We start from the raw sequence: 19,832 nt of genomic DNA, 5'->3' as shown, positions 1-19,832 counted from the left end.
ACAACAAATGAGCTGGTTGACGGTACCCACAAAAGAGACTAAAAGATTGACCTCCTATTGTAAAGGCAAGGTTGCAGAATGCAATTCAAAGTTCATTCATTTAGGTTACCTGGCAGATCGAAGAAATGGCTCCTTACCAAGCTGCTTCTTTCTACATGGGGGTGAAAACAGCTTGTAGAGCCAGAGTAGTTTCTGTAGCTTTCTGGTTATGTGAGAGGCATAAGTGGCACCCATTTGTTTTGGTCTGAAATGCTGGTGCTCTTGTGTGACATCTAGTGGCAGTGAATGTTGTGTGTAGAATATTTAAAAAGATGTTCCCTGAAACAGCACCAAAACAGCAGCCATAGTAAGAACACTTGCCATGAACAATGAACAGAGCATTAATGATCTTATGAGCCATTCCCCATCCCCATGAACTACGGCACACATACTGAACTGGTCCCACCCTGAAAACCAAGTCTTCAGTTGGTCCCACTGTGAAGACCAAACTCTCAACTTCCCCCAAGTCCTCATCTCGCCCCACACACCTGTTCCAGCCAGCAAGCTAGCTGACCAAGAAGACCAAGAAGCTATCCTCCAGTTTTTGTTTTTTTTTTATTCCAGAATCTTCAATCCCATAATACAAACCAGCAGTAAGTCAGCAGATGGAAACAGGTCCTCACCATTTAACCCCACACAGTTCAAATCAGCAGAGAAAAAAAGGAAGAAAGAACAGAAAGAGACAAATCCAGAGAAGCTTTAGGTTCTTCTTGATTGAGCCATAATCAAACTTTATGCTCTTTTTTTGAAACAGACCATTCCCCAGTTTGAAACTGCAAATCACTCTTCAGAAGGAGGAACCTTGCATCCGAACTTTACTTCTGACATTAAATCTGCAGCATCAAACAATTTGGCTCACCTTTTGCAAAGCTGAACATGTCAAAGTGACAGATAAGGTTGGAGAAAGGATGTTAACCTAGTCTTTAGAGAAACGAGGCTAACTGATGAGGGATTATCCGTTGGCAGCACACATGTATTCATTGAGACCCAGGTTAACCTTCAGCAAGGAGGATTCTTCTGTGATGTCAGGAACTACTTCACAACAGCAGCAGATTGCTTGGTCTCCAAGTTCCCCTGTGGGGACGAAGTGTTGCAACATGCGGCAGTGATAGCATAGCAAACTGCCGCATTCCTCCCTGAGGTTTTTGATGCGCAGGTTCCCTTATCTCTTGCCCAGAGAGGTGACAGTGGATGATGTTGAAGAGAGAGTTCTGGCTGTTTCGATCCACAGGCCTGGATGCTTTTTGCAGACCTTTCTACAGTGATACAAGATGTAAATTTTTACAATCACACAGACTGAGTCTTTAGCTTGGGAACCAAAAACAAAACCCAGTGACATGCCAGCCTTTGTACTGATATGCTATTCTATGCTATGCTAAGTTCTCTTGTGACCAGAGAGACCATGATGGCTGCCAGACAGTGTGTGTCAGATGGAGAGTTTTAGTAACACCTGGCTTAGAAAAGCGAAGTCTGCCACTTATGAGGCCAAGCTGCAGAACTGTGTTAGTGTCAACTAAGTGAAAACTGAAACCATTGTCTCAGGTGTATGTTGGAATTATGGTGGAGGTGGGGCTGAATGATTAAAGGAAAAAATCTAATTGCGATTTTTTTTTTGCGATTGTGATCTTTCTGACAGGTTGTGATTTGATTGCAATGCAACTTTTAAAAGTCAAGCATCAGTTCAATATTCAGTGTGTAAGAGATTTAAAATGTGATGTGATCATTACTGCGTGAGATACCATCAAAATATGAACTGCTCTATATTCTAGTTCAATGATGAACTTAAAGATATGAATTCCTTCCAACATGTATTGATTACATTTTATGAATTTGCATAGAACATAGAACAATCAAACATAGAACAATTATAGCAAAAGCTGTGACTTTGTTAAGTTAAAAAAAAAGAAAAAGTAATAGTTATAAGAAATCAAACAATTCTAGTACAAAAACAATAGGACCTGTAAACTATCTCTGACACTGAAACAGGAAGGTCATTCACTGATGGCTCAGGAGCAGAATCTAAGTATTGCACATATCTATAATCAATGGAATATTTTTAACTGATATCCAACATTTAGCTTATAAATTGACAAACCACAGAACACTGTGATCACAAAATGAAATAATAGAAATCCGAATATAAATTTCACACAATGTATCTAAACATTGTACATTCAGCTAAAACAGCCGTTTGCCGATAACCACTTGTGAACAGTATTTATTTATTTATTTATTTATTTACTTATTTTCAGGAAGGCTAGGATAAAGTGCAGAACAAATAAAATAAAATCACTCTAAAAAAATTCATAATTAATACATGATTTCTTGAAATCTCTTCCTCTCAACACTCATTGTAGCCTTTATGGATTTTTTGCCAAGAAAACCAGCATGTCAGTCTTCGCTGATCTCAGACATGCCTGCTGACACGACTCCATTGCCTCCAGCACTAAACACTCTGATGGCAAACTTGTGGCTGCTATTCATGGGAATTCGCAAGCCTGTTTGTGCAGCATCACAAATTTAACATTGTTTACATTCTGCCAGGCCAAGGGATAATCTCACTCTGCTTTTAACATCTGTGTGAGAAATGGCCAGCCTCAGTCCTTTCGCCCAATTTACTCTTACATAATTGTTCACGGTATTTTCTGAAAAAAAAAAAAAAAGAAAAAAGAAAAAGAGAAATATTAACCAAAACATTAATTGCATAAGGTTTGCATTTTTTAAATTTTGTGTTACATTTCAGGTATGACCTTGTCCACAAATCAGTTATTGTGCTGTATCACTCCAAATGTTTCAGTTCCTCTCAACTTTTTACCACATTCTACATACGGTTCTCAGAGGGCAACTTGACTTAAGTACAAGACTTTTAGAAATCCATCTTTGGTCAGTGTTAGCAGACACCATGTCTTTGGCGAGGTAGTAGGTTATTAATAGTAGCATTAATTATGAGTTACTGACTTAATGACTTAAGACAGTGAAATATTTGTAGATTTTTTTTTTTTTTTTACTTCAATGTCCAGCATCCACAGCATCTGCATAGAAAAGTTCTGGTACTTGGACAAATCTAGTTGGGTCAGACACACTGCATATTGTATATCTTAATTTTCAGCATTTGCCATTTGCTAATCACATTTTCTCACATTGTTATGTGAAAAACCTGTTTCATTGATTTTTCTGCTATTTGCCTGTTTAATTAATTGTTTTGTTTATTCATTAAACATTTTGCTACCAGACTTTATATTAAGCTACTGTAAATGGGTTACTTTTATTTTCAGGTAATATACACATACTATGTATATTATTGTGGACAAGAAGTGTATCTATCATTTACTTTACTCTGAACTTCTCCAACTAAGGTCTGAAACTGCCAGACAGAGCTGATCAACAGTTGAAGGGTCAGCCCCTTGTGGTATCTAGTCATGCAGATAGTTTCAGTTATAGGCGTGCAGATTTGAAGATTTCTGCCTTTGAGACTTCTTCTGACACCCCAAGGTGAGCAGGATTTAATCTAAGCACTGAAAAGGTGTATTATAAAGAAAGCAAAAGAAAGAAATACAACACAGCAAAGTTTCTTTTCAGAATCACTCAGGAAATGTAGTCAGTTAGTCATTACTCGTGGAAAGAATGCCATTGCTTTACATTGATTATCATCACTCATTTAGATGAAAAGTGAAGCAAATTAGAACCGTGAGCTATTCACAAATCTAACTGCTAGACGAGCACTAGTGTCCTGAATGGAAGGTGCCTTAGCATGTCTGTCTCTGACTGGTCTCACATCTCACCAGGATCTCCACTTTGTTTCTTTGCTTGTAAAAATAATTTGTGAAGGAGTGATAATTGGAAAGCATCCAAAGCTAACTAAACACAGGTCAGCGCCTGGGCCGCGGTAGAGTCTGGGACATTAATAAGATAGTATCATCAGCAAAAAAAAGAAAGAAAGAAAGAAAATGGAAATATTGATACTGTGGTAACCCATGTGTGATGGTAAGATGACTTGGCTGAGTACCATCAGCAACAACAGTATTTATATTTGTGAAATCTTGGCTCAGTTTACGTGTCTATTCTTACTAACTGATGCCTTTCCATTGACTTAGTATGCATTTATGCTGCATCTAAAATCCACTTCATTTTCTGCCTGAATACACCTTTAGATTACTTTCTATTTCTCAGCCAGCCAACCACTTGAAAGCTTCCACACCACAGAAGATAGTATGGTTTAACAAGCAGCCAGTGGATGGTGTGCAGGTATGGATCATCAACAGCGAGCTTACCCCCAGTGAGTGTATGCAGCATCCAAAAGCTAGGTGATTCCTGAATGTAGGGTCACTAGTTGTTACCTGGTCAGATAATAAGACAGAGAATGGATGTATGATAGCTTTGGAGTCACCAGAATGTGTACACCTGCAAACCTAACATGCCCCAAACCAATCTCACTTTATGCTATTAGACAAAACTGAAACACAGCGTTTCCTCAGGCAGAGCAAATTTAAGTTGTTTGCATCAGCTGATTGGCATCAGCAGCTTCACTTATGCTTCATCAGCTGTGTGGCAACCAGCTGACCGGTAATGTTTAATCATCTTCATATGCGACGTGTGGCCTTTATACACAACTTCTGACTAGTACTGATATGCTGATATCCTCAATTCCTCATTATAAAATCTGATTTTGATATTGTCATTTTAACAAAGGTGCAATGCAGATGAATAAGTTTATTCAGAGGGATTAGTTCTCTATCATTTTTCTCAGCTCAGATTCTTTGGGATGTTTACTGAAAACTAGAGCCTTTTTTTTCTCCAGATGTAGCTGTATATCCTTTACAACCCATTCTCATTTCCAGAGTGTTAAATAACGATTTTGTGTCAGGACCCTTGCCGTCTCACACTGGACTTTCATCTTACTCCAATGTAAGCCCATGTGTGGGTCAGTATTAGATGCCAGAGCAAGTGCTCTGCCCACCCAAATACTCTACTGTAATGTCAAATGCACTACAACTGAGCAGGTTTCAGAAGTAATGCCCTTGACATGCACTAACCCTTTAAATATTTACTTTCAGAAAACAGACCCACTTCCAATATGCTGGTTGAATCTTAGTAAGATGTTATGTTACAGCTAGAGGAGACTGGAAGATGATTTTGAGACACTAAAAAATCAACCGACATCTCTCTGGACCAACAGGTTTACTGCATACTAGAGGCTCGATCTGTCTTCATAATTGTAGTTGTGTAAATGTGTTTGTTCAGTACCAACACGGGCCTTCCACAAGGACAGCCACTTATGTCAGTTGGTAATAAACAGCAGCAGCATTAGCATCTTATAGTTTTTGAAGAGCAAATGGAGACGTGAGTAATGACAGCAAGGAGCTGCCGGTGTTACGCAGGGAGCTCTCTGTGGGCCCCGACTCTGTGTGCAGCACAGCACAAAGTGTCGCAGCTCTCAGAGTATGCTCAGGCATGTGTGTGTGTGTGAGAGTGCACAGCAGGCTGACACCTCTGTAGTGTAAATAACAGCAGTGTGAGACCAGCTGTTGATAAGGGTCTCTCACCGGAACCCCCAGACTCTGACTTTCTCTGTCTCCATGTCCCTCTCCTCTACCTTCTCTATGTCTCTCTCTCTTTCTCACACAGCAGCCAGTAATCACCCTAGAGGGAAGTGTGGCATGCACGTTCTCCCGGGAAGGCATCAGTACAGTCACTGTGCAGGTGTCTGCAGGGAATACTATTCTGCAGGACAGAAAAACCATCGCTGTCCATGGTGAGCTGAGTCTGTGACTCCATCTCCACTGGGATTCTGTAGCTGTGTAAACACACTGACAAGATGTCACAACACAAGCTACTTAATAAGATACACAAAGATGTTATTTAAATCACTGTTAAGGGATAATTCATGTAATTATAACTTGGGTCTTTTTTTCCATGTTTTGGCTATCACCCTTCTATCATAGCTAATAATAATATTGTCTTCTTGTTGCATTGTACCTAAGAGGTGCCAATTTCTAGTAAGTCAGCTTTTAGAAAGGGTTGTTCAGTGATGAACATTTCTTACGAATGGCTGATATGTGATGTATTATGTAGTAGTAAGTAATTATTATTAACCATCCAGGAAGGTATAAGTGGTACCTCACCTAATTGCTGAGATCTGACCTCTTTAAGAAGGTTTTAAACCATCCGCCAGGATAGCCAAACTTCTCTGAATGACAAAAAGAAGGTAAACAGTAAAATTCTGTCTCCAGACTGTCTGTCATGAACACCCACCACAAATTACAGATGGACTTCGTGCAATGCTGACCTGCTGCATAATATATGCGTACATGCACAGAATTCCTGTGCAATAAAGCATTAGACTTATTCACAACGCTTTCAAAGCTCCACACGGCGAAGCATTTGCCTGCATTAGACCGCCACTGCAGCTCTGCGTCACTGGCAGGTCTCTGAGGTCGTCTCATCAAGGTTGGCTGGTTGGTCCTCACTCCAGGCTTAAAGCTAACCGAGAAAGTGCGACTGAAATTGTTGCTCCTAAACTTTGAAACTCACTCCTGGGCTCAAGATCTGTGGGTACTACATACATCTTTGAAAAGGAGCTCAATAGCCACCTGTTCAACTCTGCCTTTGTTTAGTTTGTATTTATTATTTATTGCTATTATTTAGAAATGCACTGGAATCGGCTGTGGCACCAGTACTGGCTTTAGAGTATCAGAATCAATATTGGGAGGAACATATGTGGATCAGTAGGTCCTTACTCTCTTATTCATGTTTTAAAGGTGCCCTGTGGATTCTTGTAAACATGCAAAAGGTCATGGACATTCAGTGTTAAACACCAAGAAACATAGTGTGTATTCTTCTGCTCTAAAAAATGTGTTGAATCTACTTTTTCCTCATAAAACATTTGCAAAGACATTTTTTTTAAGTATTATAAATCCTTCATTGTTTGCATCCATGTTTGTCAGCTTGTACTCTTCCTCCAGCTTGCCTTTTTTGATTCATTGCTACGTTTCTTTATGCTTTACCGCCACCAACTGTAGACTGGCAGAATAGCATGAATTGGTGGAGCGTATCTTGTCGTTTCAGTGCTTAAGCATGTGCAAAACATGGACCCACTCGAAAAAACACTGGTTCGTAGTGCTGCTGGTGGTGAAGCCTGCACAGGGTACCTTCAAGTCTGTGTTTGAGGCTCCTGTTTTTCCGTTTTTTTATTTTTTTTTTTTTACTGTGAAAGTCTTTGTGATGTCTGCTCTTACATAATTACTTCCTTACTCACTTTTGGTATTTACCATCAGATAAAGTGCTTTAGATAATTTGGATGAACTGCTTGGTGGTTTACAACCTGGTAGTCTGACCTCTTGTGTTGTTTGTAAGGATGGACTAGGTGTATTCCCATTTTACTGCCATTACTGTGATGAGATTTGAAATAATGAAGTATGACCTACTGACCTGTGAAAATAAGACACAGGCTGTTATAAATTACCCGCTAAAAAGGTGATAGATTTGGTCCACAAGCTGAATCTAAAGGCAGAACACAGCCTCTAATGACAGATGAAAAATAAAAGCATCCTGACATGCATTTACTATTCTCCCTGCAGACTATTTCCAATCTCATCTGCTTGCCTTTTCATCAAACCTGGATGACCACAACCCTGATGTTGCAGAATGGAGGCTGGATGTGAGCCGAGTCATCAAGAACTCTCTGATCCAGGTAAAGCTCTGAGGTCTTTTTATGGAAACCATTGCTTTACTCTGGTAAATACTGTCAGTGCCTGACTGGACCTCTGACAGTCTATAAGTGCAGCATGACCTCCCTGAGGCTTTGAGACATGAATCTGACTTTTATGATGATAAATGACAAGGCAAGAGGGAGGAGAGGGGTAAAAATACAGTTCAAGAGCATGCTGATGGCAGTGGCTCGCACACACTCAGTGTGAGTTCAGGGCCATACAGTAACAAGGTTCTGGATGAGGCACAGAGGAACAGAATACAGAAGAATAAATGTCAGTGTGTGCCTGATGTGTCTTCTGCACTGACCTGGAGGGATGCTTGGAGTCGAGGCTTTGCAACACGTCAAGTGCAAGACATGTTTCAAATCCACACATGACATGTCAGGTACAGATTTTGCCTCATTAACTTTCTGTTCTTTTACAACATTGTCACAACATCAATACTGTTTCTGATTCCTCGGAAGAAGCAATCTGGGCCTTGCATCATATTTTCACAGTTTTTGATCCAGCAAATCAAAATTGATGCCAAAAATATACCCCGCTCTTCAGTCTTCAGTGAACATGTCTGTTTTGTTATTTGTTACTGACATCATTTTTTTCATGACAACCCCAGCCTGGAAGGCAGAACACCAAAATAAACTTTCAGATGAAAATGTGACGTGATAGCTTAAAACATTCACATTCACAAGATTCACTGCAGCAAATCCGTGCAAGAGCTAGAACAAGAACAGAGGCTCTTGCAGGGATCAGTGAAAACATGCGGTAAATTACATGCTTTTCATTTGTTGTACCTTCCTCGCAGACTGAGCAGAACAGCAACATATATACAGCAAAATTCAGCTACAAAAATATGAAGTGTCTGACAGGAGCCAGGTATGGTCTAAAATCTTGTGATACTTCGATACATCAATAGATTATGACATTATAATCCATCCATGAAAGCTTTGCATTCATATTAAAACATTTCTACATATTTATATCAATCTATTAATTTAACAGATTGTGTTAGAGTTGATTTTTATGTTAGAATTACGAATGCTATGTAATTGCACAGCAGCATGCAGCAGAAAATTGCTGCATTGTTGACACACTAATGCCCTATAATCATGCTTAATTTCCTTCATAGAGACCTCACGCTTTATGATGAATAATATTGTATTTCCATCTTCTCAATGATGAGCCCGTTCCTTTCCTCCTTTATCTCTGATTGATAGTTCCGTCTTTTTCGAAAAAACTCGCACTTCGTATATTTTCCTGCACTGAGTCGAGCCTGCAGTCTTCCTCCCAGGCTGCGTACAAGCTCAACATCCAACCCCAATAAAATAGGGCAGTCCGTATGATGACAGAGAGGCGAAACTCGGGGCAAAAAAGTTTGCAAAGCACTAGCTGCTGCTTGTTAAGCTTAATTTCTCTGATTTTAATTGAAGGCGACTTAAATGAGAATATCAACATTTTGATCAGCTCAGAGCTTCTCTCATCTGGATTTCGGTTGTTAGAAAGAGATATTTTACCATGTACGTGAAACTGAAACTATAGAAATGGGGGCACTTCCATCTCCAGTGGAAATTATTCCCTTGACTACTCGGATCGGTTTCAGGAGCAAAACATGACCAGGGTACCCCTACTTTCCACTGAGCTCTTTGACTTTCAACAAGAAATAATAATCACAGTCATGTAGTACAGAGGCTTTGGCTGCAGATTAGGGGCACCTTCAGCTCATGGGTCCCTCTGCCTGTGCCGGATAAGCTATTTTAGTAATCCATCCATGTTCAAGTGTTGCACTGCACTACGTGAGTTTCAGTACCGATACCAAAACCACTCTTTGATAGAATTAGTACAGACAGAAGTATGAATCTAAGCAAGCATTCAATGGCAGCTTTTGGTACTTGACAGTTTCCCATACTGGAGCACCTTAGAGGCAGGATGCCTGCATTTTTAACCTTTTATCGCCTTTCTCTCTTGCTCTCTTTCAGGCCACAGGCATGAGAGAGGATCAGCTTCTGGTCACTGTCCTCCCAGGTTTACCCACAGCAGCAGAGTTTTTCCTTCTCCCTGACAAACAGCTAACTGAGGGGAAACCAGAGAAGAACTCTGCTCATTTAGATCAGGTGAGACAACAACTGCTGCTCTGCCTGATGCAACACCATCATTCCTTATTTCCAGCCCAAGGCAGTGTTTGTGTAGGTGGATGGATTTCACCTTGTTATCCTCATTCTAATTCTACCACAACTCCGTACGCAACTTTGAAACATTGTTTCCTTTTTTTTTTCTGTTTTGTGATTCATGGCTGATCTTTTTTCTAACAGCAGCTTGTCTGGTAATTGCTCCCTAGAAAATCAGCCCAAATTTAAGTTCCTCCTTTCTCCAGCAGATGTCAGTATTGATCTACTGAAGCATGGCCTGGTCTTTCCATGAGTCTAATTCGGGAACACGCCTGAGGAATCTCTGCAATAGACTCATCAATAAGGCTGACAAGTATTAACAAGTTATCAGGGGGAATGACTTTTAAACTCCCTCAAGTCACATCCTGTGGGGTGCTGAGGTGGGAGGGGGGCCAGAATCTCAAAAGAGCCTAAAAAGCCAGACAAAGAAATTGCCATGGTTGATAAGTCCACTAAATCACCGCCGTATCAAGATGGACCAAATTAGCTCTGAGCCTCACGTAATAGATAATGACTGATAATAACGTTGGATCCGTGGGAAGAATTCCACGGGCATCTGTAGAGAAGGAAACTGAGAAGGAAATCAATTTGATTTCCCTCTTCCATCCCCGCTCACACCTTGATCGCCTGGAAAGATCCTCTGCCCTACAAGCCAGCAATAAATCTTCATTCAAGGTTGGCATCTTAAAAGTGTAGAGCGTGCTCTGCTTATTAGAATGTATAATAGATTTACTGACCCTGGTATACAGTGGGAAAAAGAAATTAGTCACAGCATAGTCTAAATTTAAACTGCTAAGAAATATAAAGGGGAAGATGAAACACTACAGAAATTACTCATATCACAATTAATTTGGCAAATGAGGCAGATAAGATAAATGAAGCCTCTGCATAGAAAAAAAAAGGGATCTGCAGACAGAAAACTGAGGATTTTGTTTAGCTTTGTGTCTTCTCTCTGTAGCTCCATATGTGCTTGTTTCGTGAGTGCAGATTAAATAGAGGAAAACTGCTTTATGGTATTGGAATGTCATTTAAAAAGAGGCACATTTCATTTTGAGATTGTGTATATGGATTAGAGCCTGGGGATTGAGATTTATAATTGCATGAATGAAAGGATCTATGTGCTGAAATAGATTGAGAGTGAATGAGATTGGACTCTGGCTTTCTGTAGTTTACCTTCAGGTCAAGGTAATCTGCCTGATTTATATCAAAGTTAGATGTTCTCAGTGCAGAAGGTTACTTGCCAGTCTGGAAAGCAGAGATCAAGTGAGGCTACATCCTATGCATTATGCATCACAGTGGAAAGGTCCCACAGACAAAGACTCTTATATAAACAGGAAAGCTTAGATGGGGTTGTTGGTGAAGACAGTAAGGTTTGTTTGGGTCATGGGCGCTTACAAATAATGTTCAGTGTAAAACTGTGGCAATTCTATTGTCTTCTTATGCTGTGATGTCTCTGTAAGCTCCTTTTGTCAGTATTGATTTGAGTAAATGCAAAGTTTTTAGCTCTGTCTTTTCATTTTGTCTCTCTCAGGCAGTACTGCTATGATTTTTGAGATGTTGTATAAGTCAAAGATATTAGCTAGTTCATTATTGGCAGCACTGGGCTGTATTTTTATAGTCACTAGCTGATGAAAACAGTAGAGCATTCAGCTTAAAGTCCAACTGAAACACACACAATCATATTAAGTCGTCTCTTTTTGTCATCCAAAAAAATATCCAGGTGTTTTTTGAATGTCTTGTGAATTTTATTTATTTATTTATTTATTTTTTAATCATTAAAAGGAAGAAAGGGGGCTTTTGGGGAAATATCAGAAATGCTCCTTTTTGTCACAGCTGACTTGAGGGGTGTGTGTGTGTGTGTGTGTGTGTGTGTGTGTGTGTGTGTCTGTGTCTGTGTTTGATAGCAGCTGGCAGGCTGCCAGAAACACAACTCGGAACAGATGTTAATGGTGCTCCGTGTCTGCTGCATGTGTAAATAGGCAGCTGTATGTCAACCTCATAAGATGAAAATATGCCAGTGATGTGTTTTCAGCCTGTTGCTGCCCCCAAGTGGCCAAAAAATCAGCCTTAATCTGACTCAGTTGTGCATCGAAGGTTCCCAATCTATCTAATTACTTTGTTAATTAAGTCTCAAGATAAACTTCTCTTTGGCAGAAACCTGTTTTTTTTCTTCTTCTTTTTCTTCTTTCTGTCTTAGTAATCGTCTCCTGACCTCTCAGATTTATGTTTACAATCATTTACAATCAATCATTCCCAAACTGACGTGGCAGACATTTAAACCACAGCGCCTTCAGAAGTGCCGTCAAGGGCAAGTGATATTTGGACTCAATTATTTTTCAGTCTGACATTAAAAAAAAATGGATGAATCTGTGGAAAGATTGATCAGGACAACAAACAAATTTGTTCTGAAATGTTGGAACAGGGTTAATAATTGCTGTGTGAAACCCTGAGATGGATGAGTTTGAGGTGTGGTGCTCTCCGTAATGACCTTTACCTACAGCTCCATTTTTTTTGCGTGAAATGAAACTGTTATTCTAATCATGTCTGCCTCTTTGCCCCAACAGCTCTCTGAGGTTTTGCTCAGCGCCTTAAATCAAAACCTCGTCCAGTTCACGTTGCGGCCAGGGGTCCAGGTCACCGTGTACGCAGCACACCTATCTGCAGGTAAACAAACACAGCTGCCCGTGTTCACAGCTGCCCAGGAGGGCCTTTGTACTTCTGTAGTGAGTGGGATAGAACATAAAGCATGAAATTACCAAGAGACCTAGATGCAGTGGACAGTCAGGTATATTTTTATTATTTTGCTGCCCCAGTCAACTAATAACCCCAACCCTGTGTCTGATTGGCTCCCACCATGTAGCTACACAGAGACATTCAGAGAGTGAGCATCGTTACAAGTATGTGTGCCTCTTCCTATTGGGGATGCTGCTACTGTCCTAAATGGGCTTATAAGATAAAGAGTAAGAGAAGTCCATACTACTGTATATTAAAATGATTCATCTACTGCATAGGTGTCAATTATCCTGTTGAGTGCTTATTGCATGATTCAGCTGCCTGGAAATACAGGTTTTGTTCACTCTTGGCTGCTTATACTCTTGGCTCTTGTCTCACTGTCTCTGCAGCGCCCCTAGTGGACACCAGCGAGAACCACAGTGGCTCTGCCATGCTAATGCTGCTATCAGTAGTGGTTGTGGGTTTAGCTGTATTTGTCATCTACAAATTCAAGAGGTAAAGTGTTCATGAAATGTCATGTCTATATAGTCGTCACACTGTACGTGATGGGGAGATGGTGAGAGGTGTCACAGGATCCTGACAGCTCAGTAAACAAAAGCTGCCTGCGAGGCTGCACAGAAGGTTGATAGCTGCCTGTCAAAACGTTTTCTCCAGCATACCCAGGGTCTTCAGTGGAGAATTGGCTTTTCCCTCACACATCTGCAGAGATCCTGTGGAAATTCTTTTGTCAAGTCATTCTTTGCAAAAGAAATGTCAGTCAGCCATCAGTCGCTATCAATATTAAGCCCTTTGAACGTAGGCGGGTGACCTTTCGGAAATGCTAAATTATGTCTCCTCACCAAGGTTCAGTTTCAAGGGAAAAGGGCTTGAAGGGTCATGAAGATTTGCAGACAAGCAGGAACAGAACGAAGCTGCAGTTTTACAGACCGTATTGCTTTTAGTATTTGTGCAAATGCTGATTTTCATGCAAATGTGCTTTAGGAAATCGCCAGACGTTACAAAAAAGTTGAGTAAACGCAAAATATTGTGTGGCTGCAGATGTCAAACATAGCATCCTCCCGATCCACTGGTTGTGTTCTTGCGCTCTTTGTTTTAGTTAGGCTGTTGTCTTTATCCCTTTGCCTCACTGTAAATCTTTCCTCAAGGAAGATCCCAGGCCTCAACGTCTATGCGCAGATGCAGAACGAAAAAGAACAAGAAATGATGAGTCCAGCTAATCCAAGAGAGGCCACACCCAGCTCACAGCGGGACTTGGTGCATTCTTTGGAGATTCTGGACACAGAGTTTAACTCACGGCCCATCGGTGAATATCCGATCTCGCTTGACTCTCATCTGTGGCTGCCATTTCCCTCTGTTTGCTCCATTGCTTATTTCATACCATTATTTGCTGTTTCATGAGACTCATCCTATGCTTTTTGCTGTGTTTTTTAGAGGTGAAATGGTCTGATCAAGGGGTGATCAACAAGAGCTAAACAAAAATGAGTATGAGGAAAAAGTACAGCTGCTTGTCAGTAACACAATAACACACTGTTCTCCTCAGTCGTCCTTCTCAGGTGATTAAAGCTTCCACTGTTGCCTTTAATCACCTGAGAATACAGTAGGGTGACAAATGACAGAAAAATCCAGTAAGCTGTTGTTTCATTTGGAGTCTCTAGTGCAGCTTCAATGCTCCTTGTCGTAGATTATCCAAGTCTGTGGAACAAAGTTGCCTGAAAATCTCCCACAGGTGTTCAGCTGGGTTGAGATATTGTCCTCATATCATATCATTCACATCATTTTTATATTAATCAATCAGTTTGTTAAACCCTCATGGCCTGTGTGGAAGCATCTGCATTTTCTTATGTGTCTCCACTCATTTATTAGGGTTTTTCCCTTAATTTGTCACCCATCTGTATATTCTGACATGATATTTGACTGTGATGGCCTAACATAACCCAACTCTTGTGCAATTAATCAATGCAGTCTTTTTTTTCCTGCTAGATTTTTGTGGGTCTATGAATGTGACATTTCCATGATTAACACTCAGTGCTGTGCAACTTACTGACAATTAGTATTTACTTACACTGACAACCACTTTGTGTTGCTTTTGCACAATTTCCTTATTTTTTTTTTTTTTTTTTTATATTATTATAATGTACCCATGTAGCTATATTATTTTAGTTATATTATTTTTAGTGTTGCTGTGGACAACTGTCAAATTTTATATTTATGACTGCATCCATTACAACTATGGTGATAAGAGCTAGTAATACTGTACTCCCTACCACCAGAGGGCAGCCATGACTGGTGTCCTCACCTGTAAACTACATCTGTATTGTCTTGGTTAAACAGTAGAATATGGTAGAAAGATACACACGATTCTGAGATGAGACCAAAATAAGGTGCGAAGAGCCCATTTGAATGCCAGTAATTGTAATTGCATTACTTAACTTGAAAAAGTGATTAGTTATCATTTTGCTTCCACCAAAATTATTAGACTAACATGAACGCTGTTAACTCTGCTACCTGTTGTTATAGCACATTAGTCACATTCTTTGCTCTGCTTCATTTTCCTTGAGAATGAGACTGTGTAAGTTTTGATAGAAGAACTTATTCTCCCACAAATGAGAAGTTGCCTTCATAAACTGTAAAATACACCTGTCCCCTATTCAAGTTTTGAGTTTTGCCAATACAGCCTGGTCTGACATCACCAGTGGCTCATGGCAGCTAATACTAGCTGGTGTTACCAAAATGTGGGTAGATATGTTGTGAAATTGTGTGTGACATCACTGGGTCAGTTCACTTGATTTTTTCCTCTTGTGCTATGGTTACATTCAGTCCTAAAGCTGCCGTTATCTTGTAATTGTCACTCATGGCCACAGTGGTTGCTGTTGAAAAGACTTACACAGTCTCACTTTAATAGCTGCTTTTCTGTGTTTTCATACATTCTGTCTCATCAAATTTAGAACGTAATCTATATAATTTCTTCTTAAAAGATTTTCACAGCTCAGGGCACACTAGAGACAAAGGCTGTGTCCTTACTGCTTACCGGGTTCCAGCCCTGGGCCATTTGCTGTATGTCACCCCCCCCTCGCCCCCTTTCCTGTCTGTCTACAGCTGCATTATCCAATGAATCCAAAAAGGCCAAAACAAAACAATAAATAAACTACAGTAGTTTAATTTACACTGTACAATATTTTTTAGATTGGAATACTCAAATTTATGATAATGTTACTCCATGTCTGGATCCTTAAATCAGTGAATGCAGCTTTAAAGTATCAGTAAGATAAGATAAGATAAGATATACTTTTATTAGTCCCACAGTAGAGAAATTTCATTAACTAAATATTCCAGATTTACGCAGCTTCTGGTACAAATGATCCTCTCATACCTGTCTCTCTCCCTGTCCTGTTTACCCCCCAGGATGTATGAAACCTCATGTACATGTGAAATTCTCCACAGAACTCCCCACGTACATCGTCTAAACTCTGGACTGGATATCCACTCCAGCTACTTCATGGATACTTTTTACCATTTGGGACACAATGGTTTTGAGCTTTATACCTGTGCATGTTGGACCCTGCTGACACATACTGTGCTTCATTGAAACCAGAAGAAACTGTGTACAGGTTTTTAATTTTCTTTTAACATATGTCTGATAGATTAAACATTTTAAAAATTCCATTTCTTTGTACAAGTCAGATACATCCTTCAGAGGAAACGCCAGCATGAACTAGAGAGGGTAAAAAATGAAATAAGCAACAATGTTTTGGTTTTGCTTACATATCTGAGATTGGTTTGCTGTTCTATGAAGCTAACAGCAGTAGAGTGTTATTTATTCATGTGAATATACTTTTATGAAGTATGTTATTGAAGTGAATTACACATTTATTTTGTAAATCATGAATGTCTATGTTATAAATTAGTGTATTTTAATAACAAGTGTCATACTAAACAGAAATGCTGTTAAAAAAAATATCAATAGGGTACTTCAAAGCTTTTGGCCCATTGTCTCTTGGAAAGCTGATTTATGGCACAATACACATTTTCTACTGATTTTTTTTTTTTTTTTCCTGATTTTTATTTATTAACAGAAATACAGGGTTTAGTTTTCTGGATTAATTCAACCTTTGCTGTTAATCTAACGCTTCTGGTACTATTTATGATACATACTGGTTTGTACAATGTTTTATGCTTCAGAATAAGACCACTCAATGGCTAAGGCTCTACACTGCACCTTCCGACTGCAAGTGATCCTCAAATATCACCAGACGTTGCACCTTGTAGGAGTAGAGGCAGAAACAGGAGGACTACCCCACAAAGAAAAGTGTTCCAAAGTCGTCCTCAGTCATACCCTGATCACAGCCAACATCCCTACTAGAGGCACTGTACAATTTATCAAGGCTCAGACTTAAGGTGGCAGTTGGAATGAGATACAACTACTTTGTGGGAGATTCCAAAGAGCATGGCAACGAAACAGAGAGAGAGAGAGAGAGAGAGAGAGATGGAAGAGTGCTTTTTGGGGTCATGACGCATTAAGAACATTCTATTGGAGAGAATAAGAAGTGGTTGACTTGTTGAATACTTAATGTGGACTGTCAAGCTCAAGGCTGGCTAAGGTTGGTGACACATTCAGGCTAATGTCCTGACCCGCTCTCCAGTTGCACCCGTCTTCATCCCAGCTCATTATATCACACTGTAGGAGCAGGAGAACTAGAGCGCAGATGCTACCGGGCTACATGGATGGTTAGCTTGTTCAGAGGGCTGCAAAGCCCTGTGGTACTTTGTGTGTGAAATCTGACAGATGTAAATGTCTGATTGATCTTTGGAGGCAACTTTTCCAGATTTATTTTGTCTCTTTTACTTTGTGGAGTTGCAGAAATACAGAGGTAGTGTGGTTCAGCTGCAACACAATCAGTCGAGATAGGTAACCACAGGCTATAGAGAAAGATGATGATTAGACATGTACGTGCAACACACACTGGCTGCTACGTGTGGCGTTGCTTCATTTGACCACTGCAACAGTGAAGACCCACTGAGCACCATGCCAACTGAGAGACGTTTTCATTTTAGATGGGACCCAAATGAATCATTTCTAAAAACCATTGCGTGATATCAAGGGAGGCAGGATTGCACAATGATGAAAACATGAAGAGGTCAAAGGTTGAAAACTTAATCCAAATGAAAATGGAAGCTCTGTAGCGATCTGCCAAAAAAAGCAAAGATGGAGAAAAAGTCACACAGTGGAGGGCCAGCAAGTTTTTTTTATGTATATAATGTGTAATATATGACGTGCCAGACTAGTTGTCCTTGGAAACTGTTTGGAAAAAGGCAGGCGCTTTTAAAAATTGCTTAGCAGGTGATTGGATGAACTGTTTTTCACAAGCTAACTTCAGTCAATCAGATACAAAAAGACGATGTGTCAGTCGGAGGAGGGAATGTGATAACATTGCTGCTTTTCTGTGCAGCAATCCTAGCAAATAGGATGGTGGTGTATCCTGTCAGTGCATTCACATGAAGACATACAAAGAGCCTGAAGCTTGTGGGCATCTTTGTGCTGGTTTTGGAAGTTAGATACTGAAGAGCAAATGTTCAGGTATTTTCAAGTTCATAAGTTCATTTCCAGAGGGATGCGTTGCCATGCAATGTTCTCCTATCACTGTTTCAAGTCCCCGTCAAGTTATAATGTAACGAACTGACCATGAAGATCAGCTTGTCCTCCATTTGAAGCTCTTTTCCATAGCTGAGTGGAGTAAAAAACAGCTTTGTGCTTCTGTTAAATAAGGGAATCTAAACAAGCATATTTTGGTTGTTGGTCCAGAGTGTCAAGAGCATTTGCATAAAGCTGAACTGAACCTCTCAACTTCGCCAAGTTGCACCAATGATGTGTGTGAATGAGTGATCAGGATGCCACCGGTGTGTGTTGCTCTCATTTACAGTGGTTAGCGTTTTTTTAATATATGTTTTTTTAGATGAGGTGTGATAAATCTGTTTAAAATGAAGCGTAAAAGCATTTAAAAGCTGCATGCTAAGATGATCTTGGAAACAATTCCGCATCCATCTTCATGTCCATTGTAGCTGTGTGTGTTCCATCTGAGGTTGCAGGACAGAATTTGCACTCAGCTCAGAGGTGATTTATCTTGTTCCATTGCATGGCGTAGAGGGGTGATTTTATACATCCGTGGTTGGAGTTTTGTAAATCAGCAACATCAATGAAAAGTCTAGGAATGTAGCAATACAATAATAATTGGATTTTCTATGCTTAAGGAAATTTAAGGATTTCTTTTCATGTCTTGCAAAGTAATGATGTGATGTTCAAATCTCAGATTTTAGAAAGGGTGCTCTGGCTCTGATTTTGACAGTTGGACGGAGACGTACAGTAGCCTTTAACCCCGGACCCACCGTCACAAACAGCGGAGCACTAATCCTAACCTTAACCCCAGGGAGCAAGAAATGACTGGCCAGACAAGATCAGGATGTCTGTCATGATAAAAGCACCTTCTACCTTTGAGTTTCAGTGGGAGGAGGACAGGTTGAACAGACAGGAAATCCTGCTAACACGAGGGATCTCTGGCCTCCTGGCTAGGACAAGCTGTGATGTGACAGCACCGCAGGTTATGGGAAACAGTATCAAGTTGTCGACTAGCTTTGAGCTACACTTTCTTCCTCTCTCTCCCTCTCTCTTCCTCTCCATCTCTTCCTCCCCGCAGAATTAGCAAAATTATTATTTTTGTAGAGAAATATTAATAATAATAATAAAAAAAAAGAGTTTTATTACTGTACAGCTTTTGTATAAGAACAGACGGTAAGGTGTTACAGGTGTTTTTGTTTGACCTCAACTGTGCTGTGTGTAATTGTTTTATGCATTTATAATCATATTTATTAAATGGAAAGAAGTCAGTTAACTGTGTTCTCATTTTCTTACAATATTTGTAAAGAAATACTATGTATTTGCTGAAATAATACTCAACCTATAAAGAAAAGAAAACAAGCATGTGTTGGTATTTTCTTCCACGCACATATTAATTACATATTACTAATTCACATGCATTTAGACAGACCTGGTATACAGTGGATTTGAAATGTGGTTGAAATTCCAGAGAAAATATGAGCTTTGATTATGTTGGTACACATTTCTACGATGTTTGCACAGAATCAATACTGTAATATAGCCTTCTCTGTCAGAGTGCCTGGTGGCTTTCCAACATGT

The 19,832-nt window shown here is 39.9% G+C and overlaps 1 protein-coding gene across 3 annotated transcripts in view; it reads left to right on the top strand.

The window, feature by feature from the left end:
- Nucleotides 1-19,600, top strand: part of sorcs1 (sortilin-related VPS10 domain containing receptor 1) — a 159,925-nt gene extending 140,325 nt beyond the window's left edge. Inside the window, exons 21-27 of one of the 3 annotated variants that reach the window (XR_013077045.1) lie at nucleotides 5,665-5,791; nucleotides 7,617-7,729; nucleotides 9,722-9,856; nucleotides 12,475-12,574; nucleotides 13,033-13,138; nucleotides 13,793-13,946; nucleotides 16,046-19,600. Coding sequence is in view for 2 of the 3 variants with exons in the window: in XM_076727425.1 (XP_076583540.1) it covers nucleotides 5,665-5,791; nucleotides 7,617-7,729; nucleotides 9,722-9,856; nucleotides 12,475-12,574; nucleotides 13,033-13,138; nucleotides 13,789-13,946; nucleotides 16,046-16,107 (801 nt within the window). In the remaining variant the exon portion in view is untranslated. Of the gene's footprint in view, nucleotides 1-5,664; nucleotides 5,792-7,616; nucleotides 7,730-9,721; nucleotides 9,857-12,474; nucleotides 12,575-13,032; nucleotides 13,139-13,788; nucleotides 13,947-16,045 lie in introns of all 3 variants that reach the window. The other 2 variants (XM_076727426.1, XM_076727425.1) reach the window with 2 other exon arrangements.
- Nucleotides 19,601-19,832: the final 232 nt, after the last annotated feature.

The sequence above is a fragment of the Chaetodon auriga genome, chromosome 4, assembly GCF_051107435.1.
Source record: "Chaetodon auriga isolate fChaAug3 chromosome 4, fChaAug3.hap1, whole genome shotgun sequence".
NCBI classification, from domain to species: Eukaryota; Metazoa; Chordata; class Actinopteri; order Chaetodontiformes; family Chaetodontidae; genus Chaetodon; species Chaetodon auriga.
This window is presented reverse-complemented; position numbering and strand designations above follow the sequence as displayed.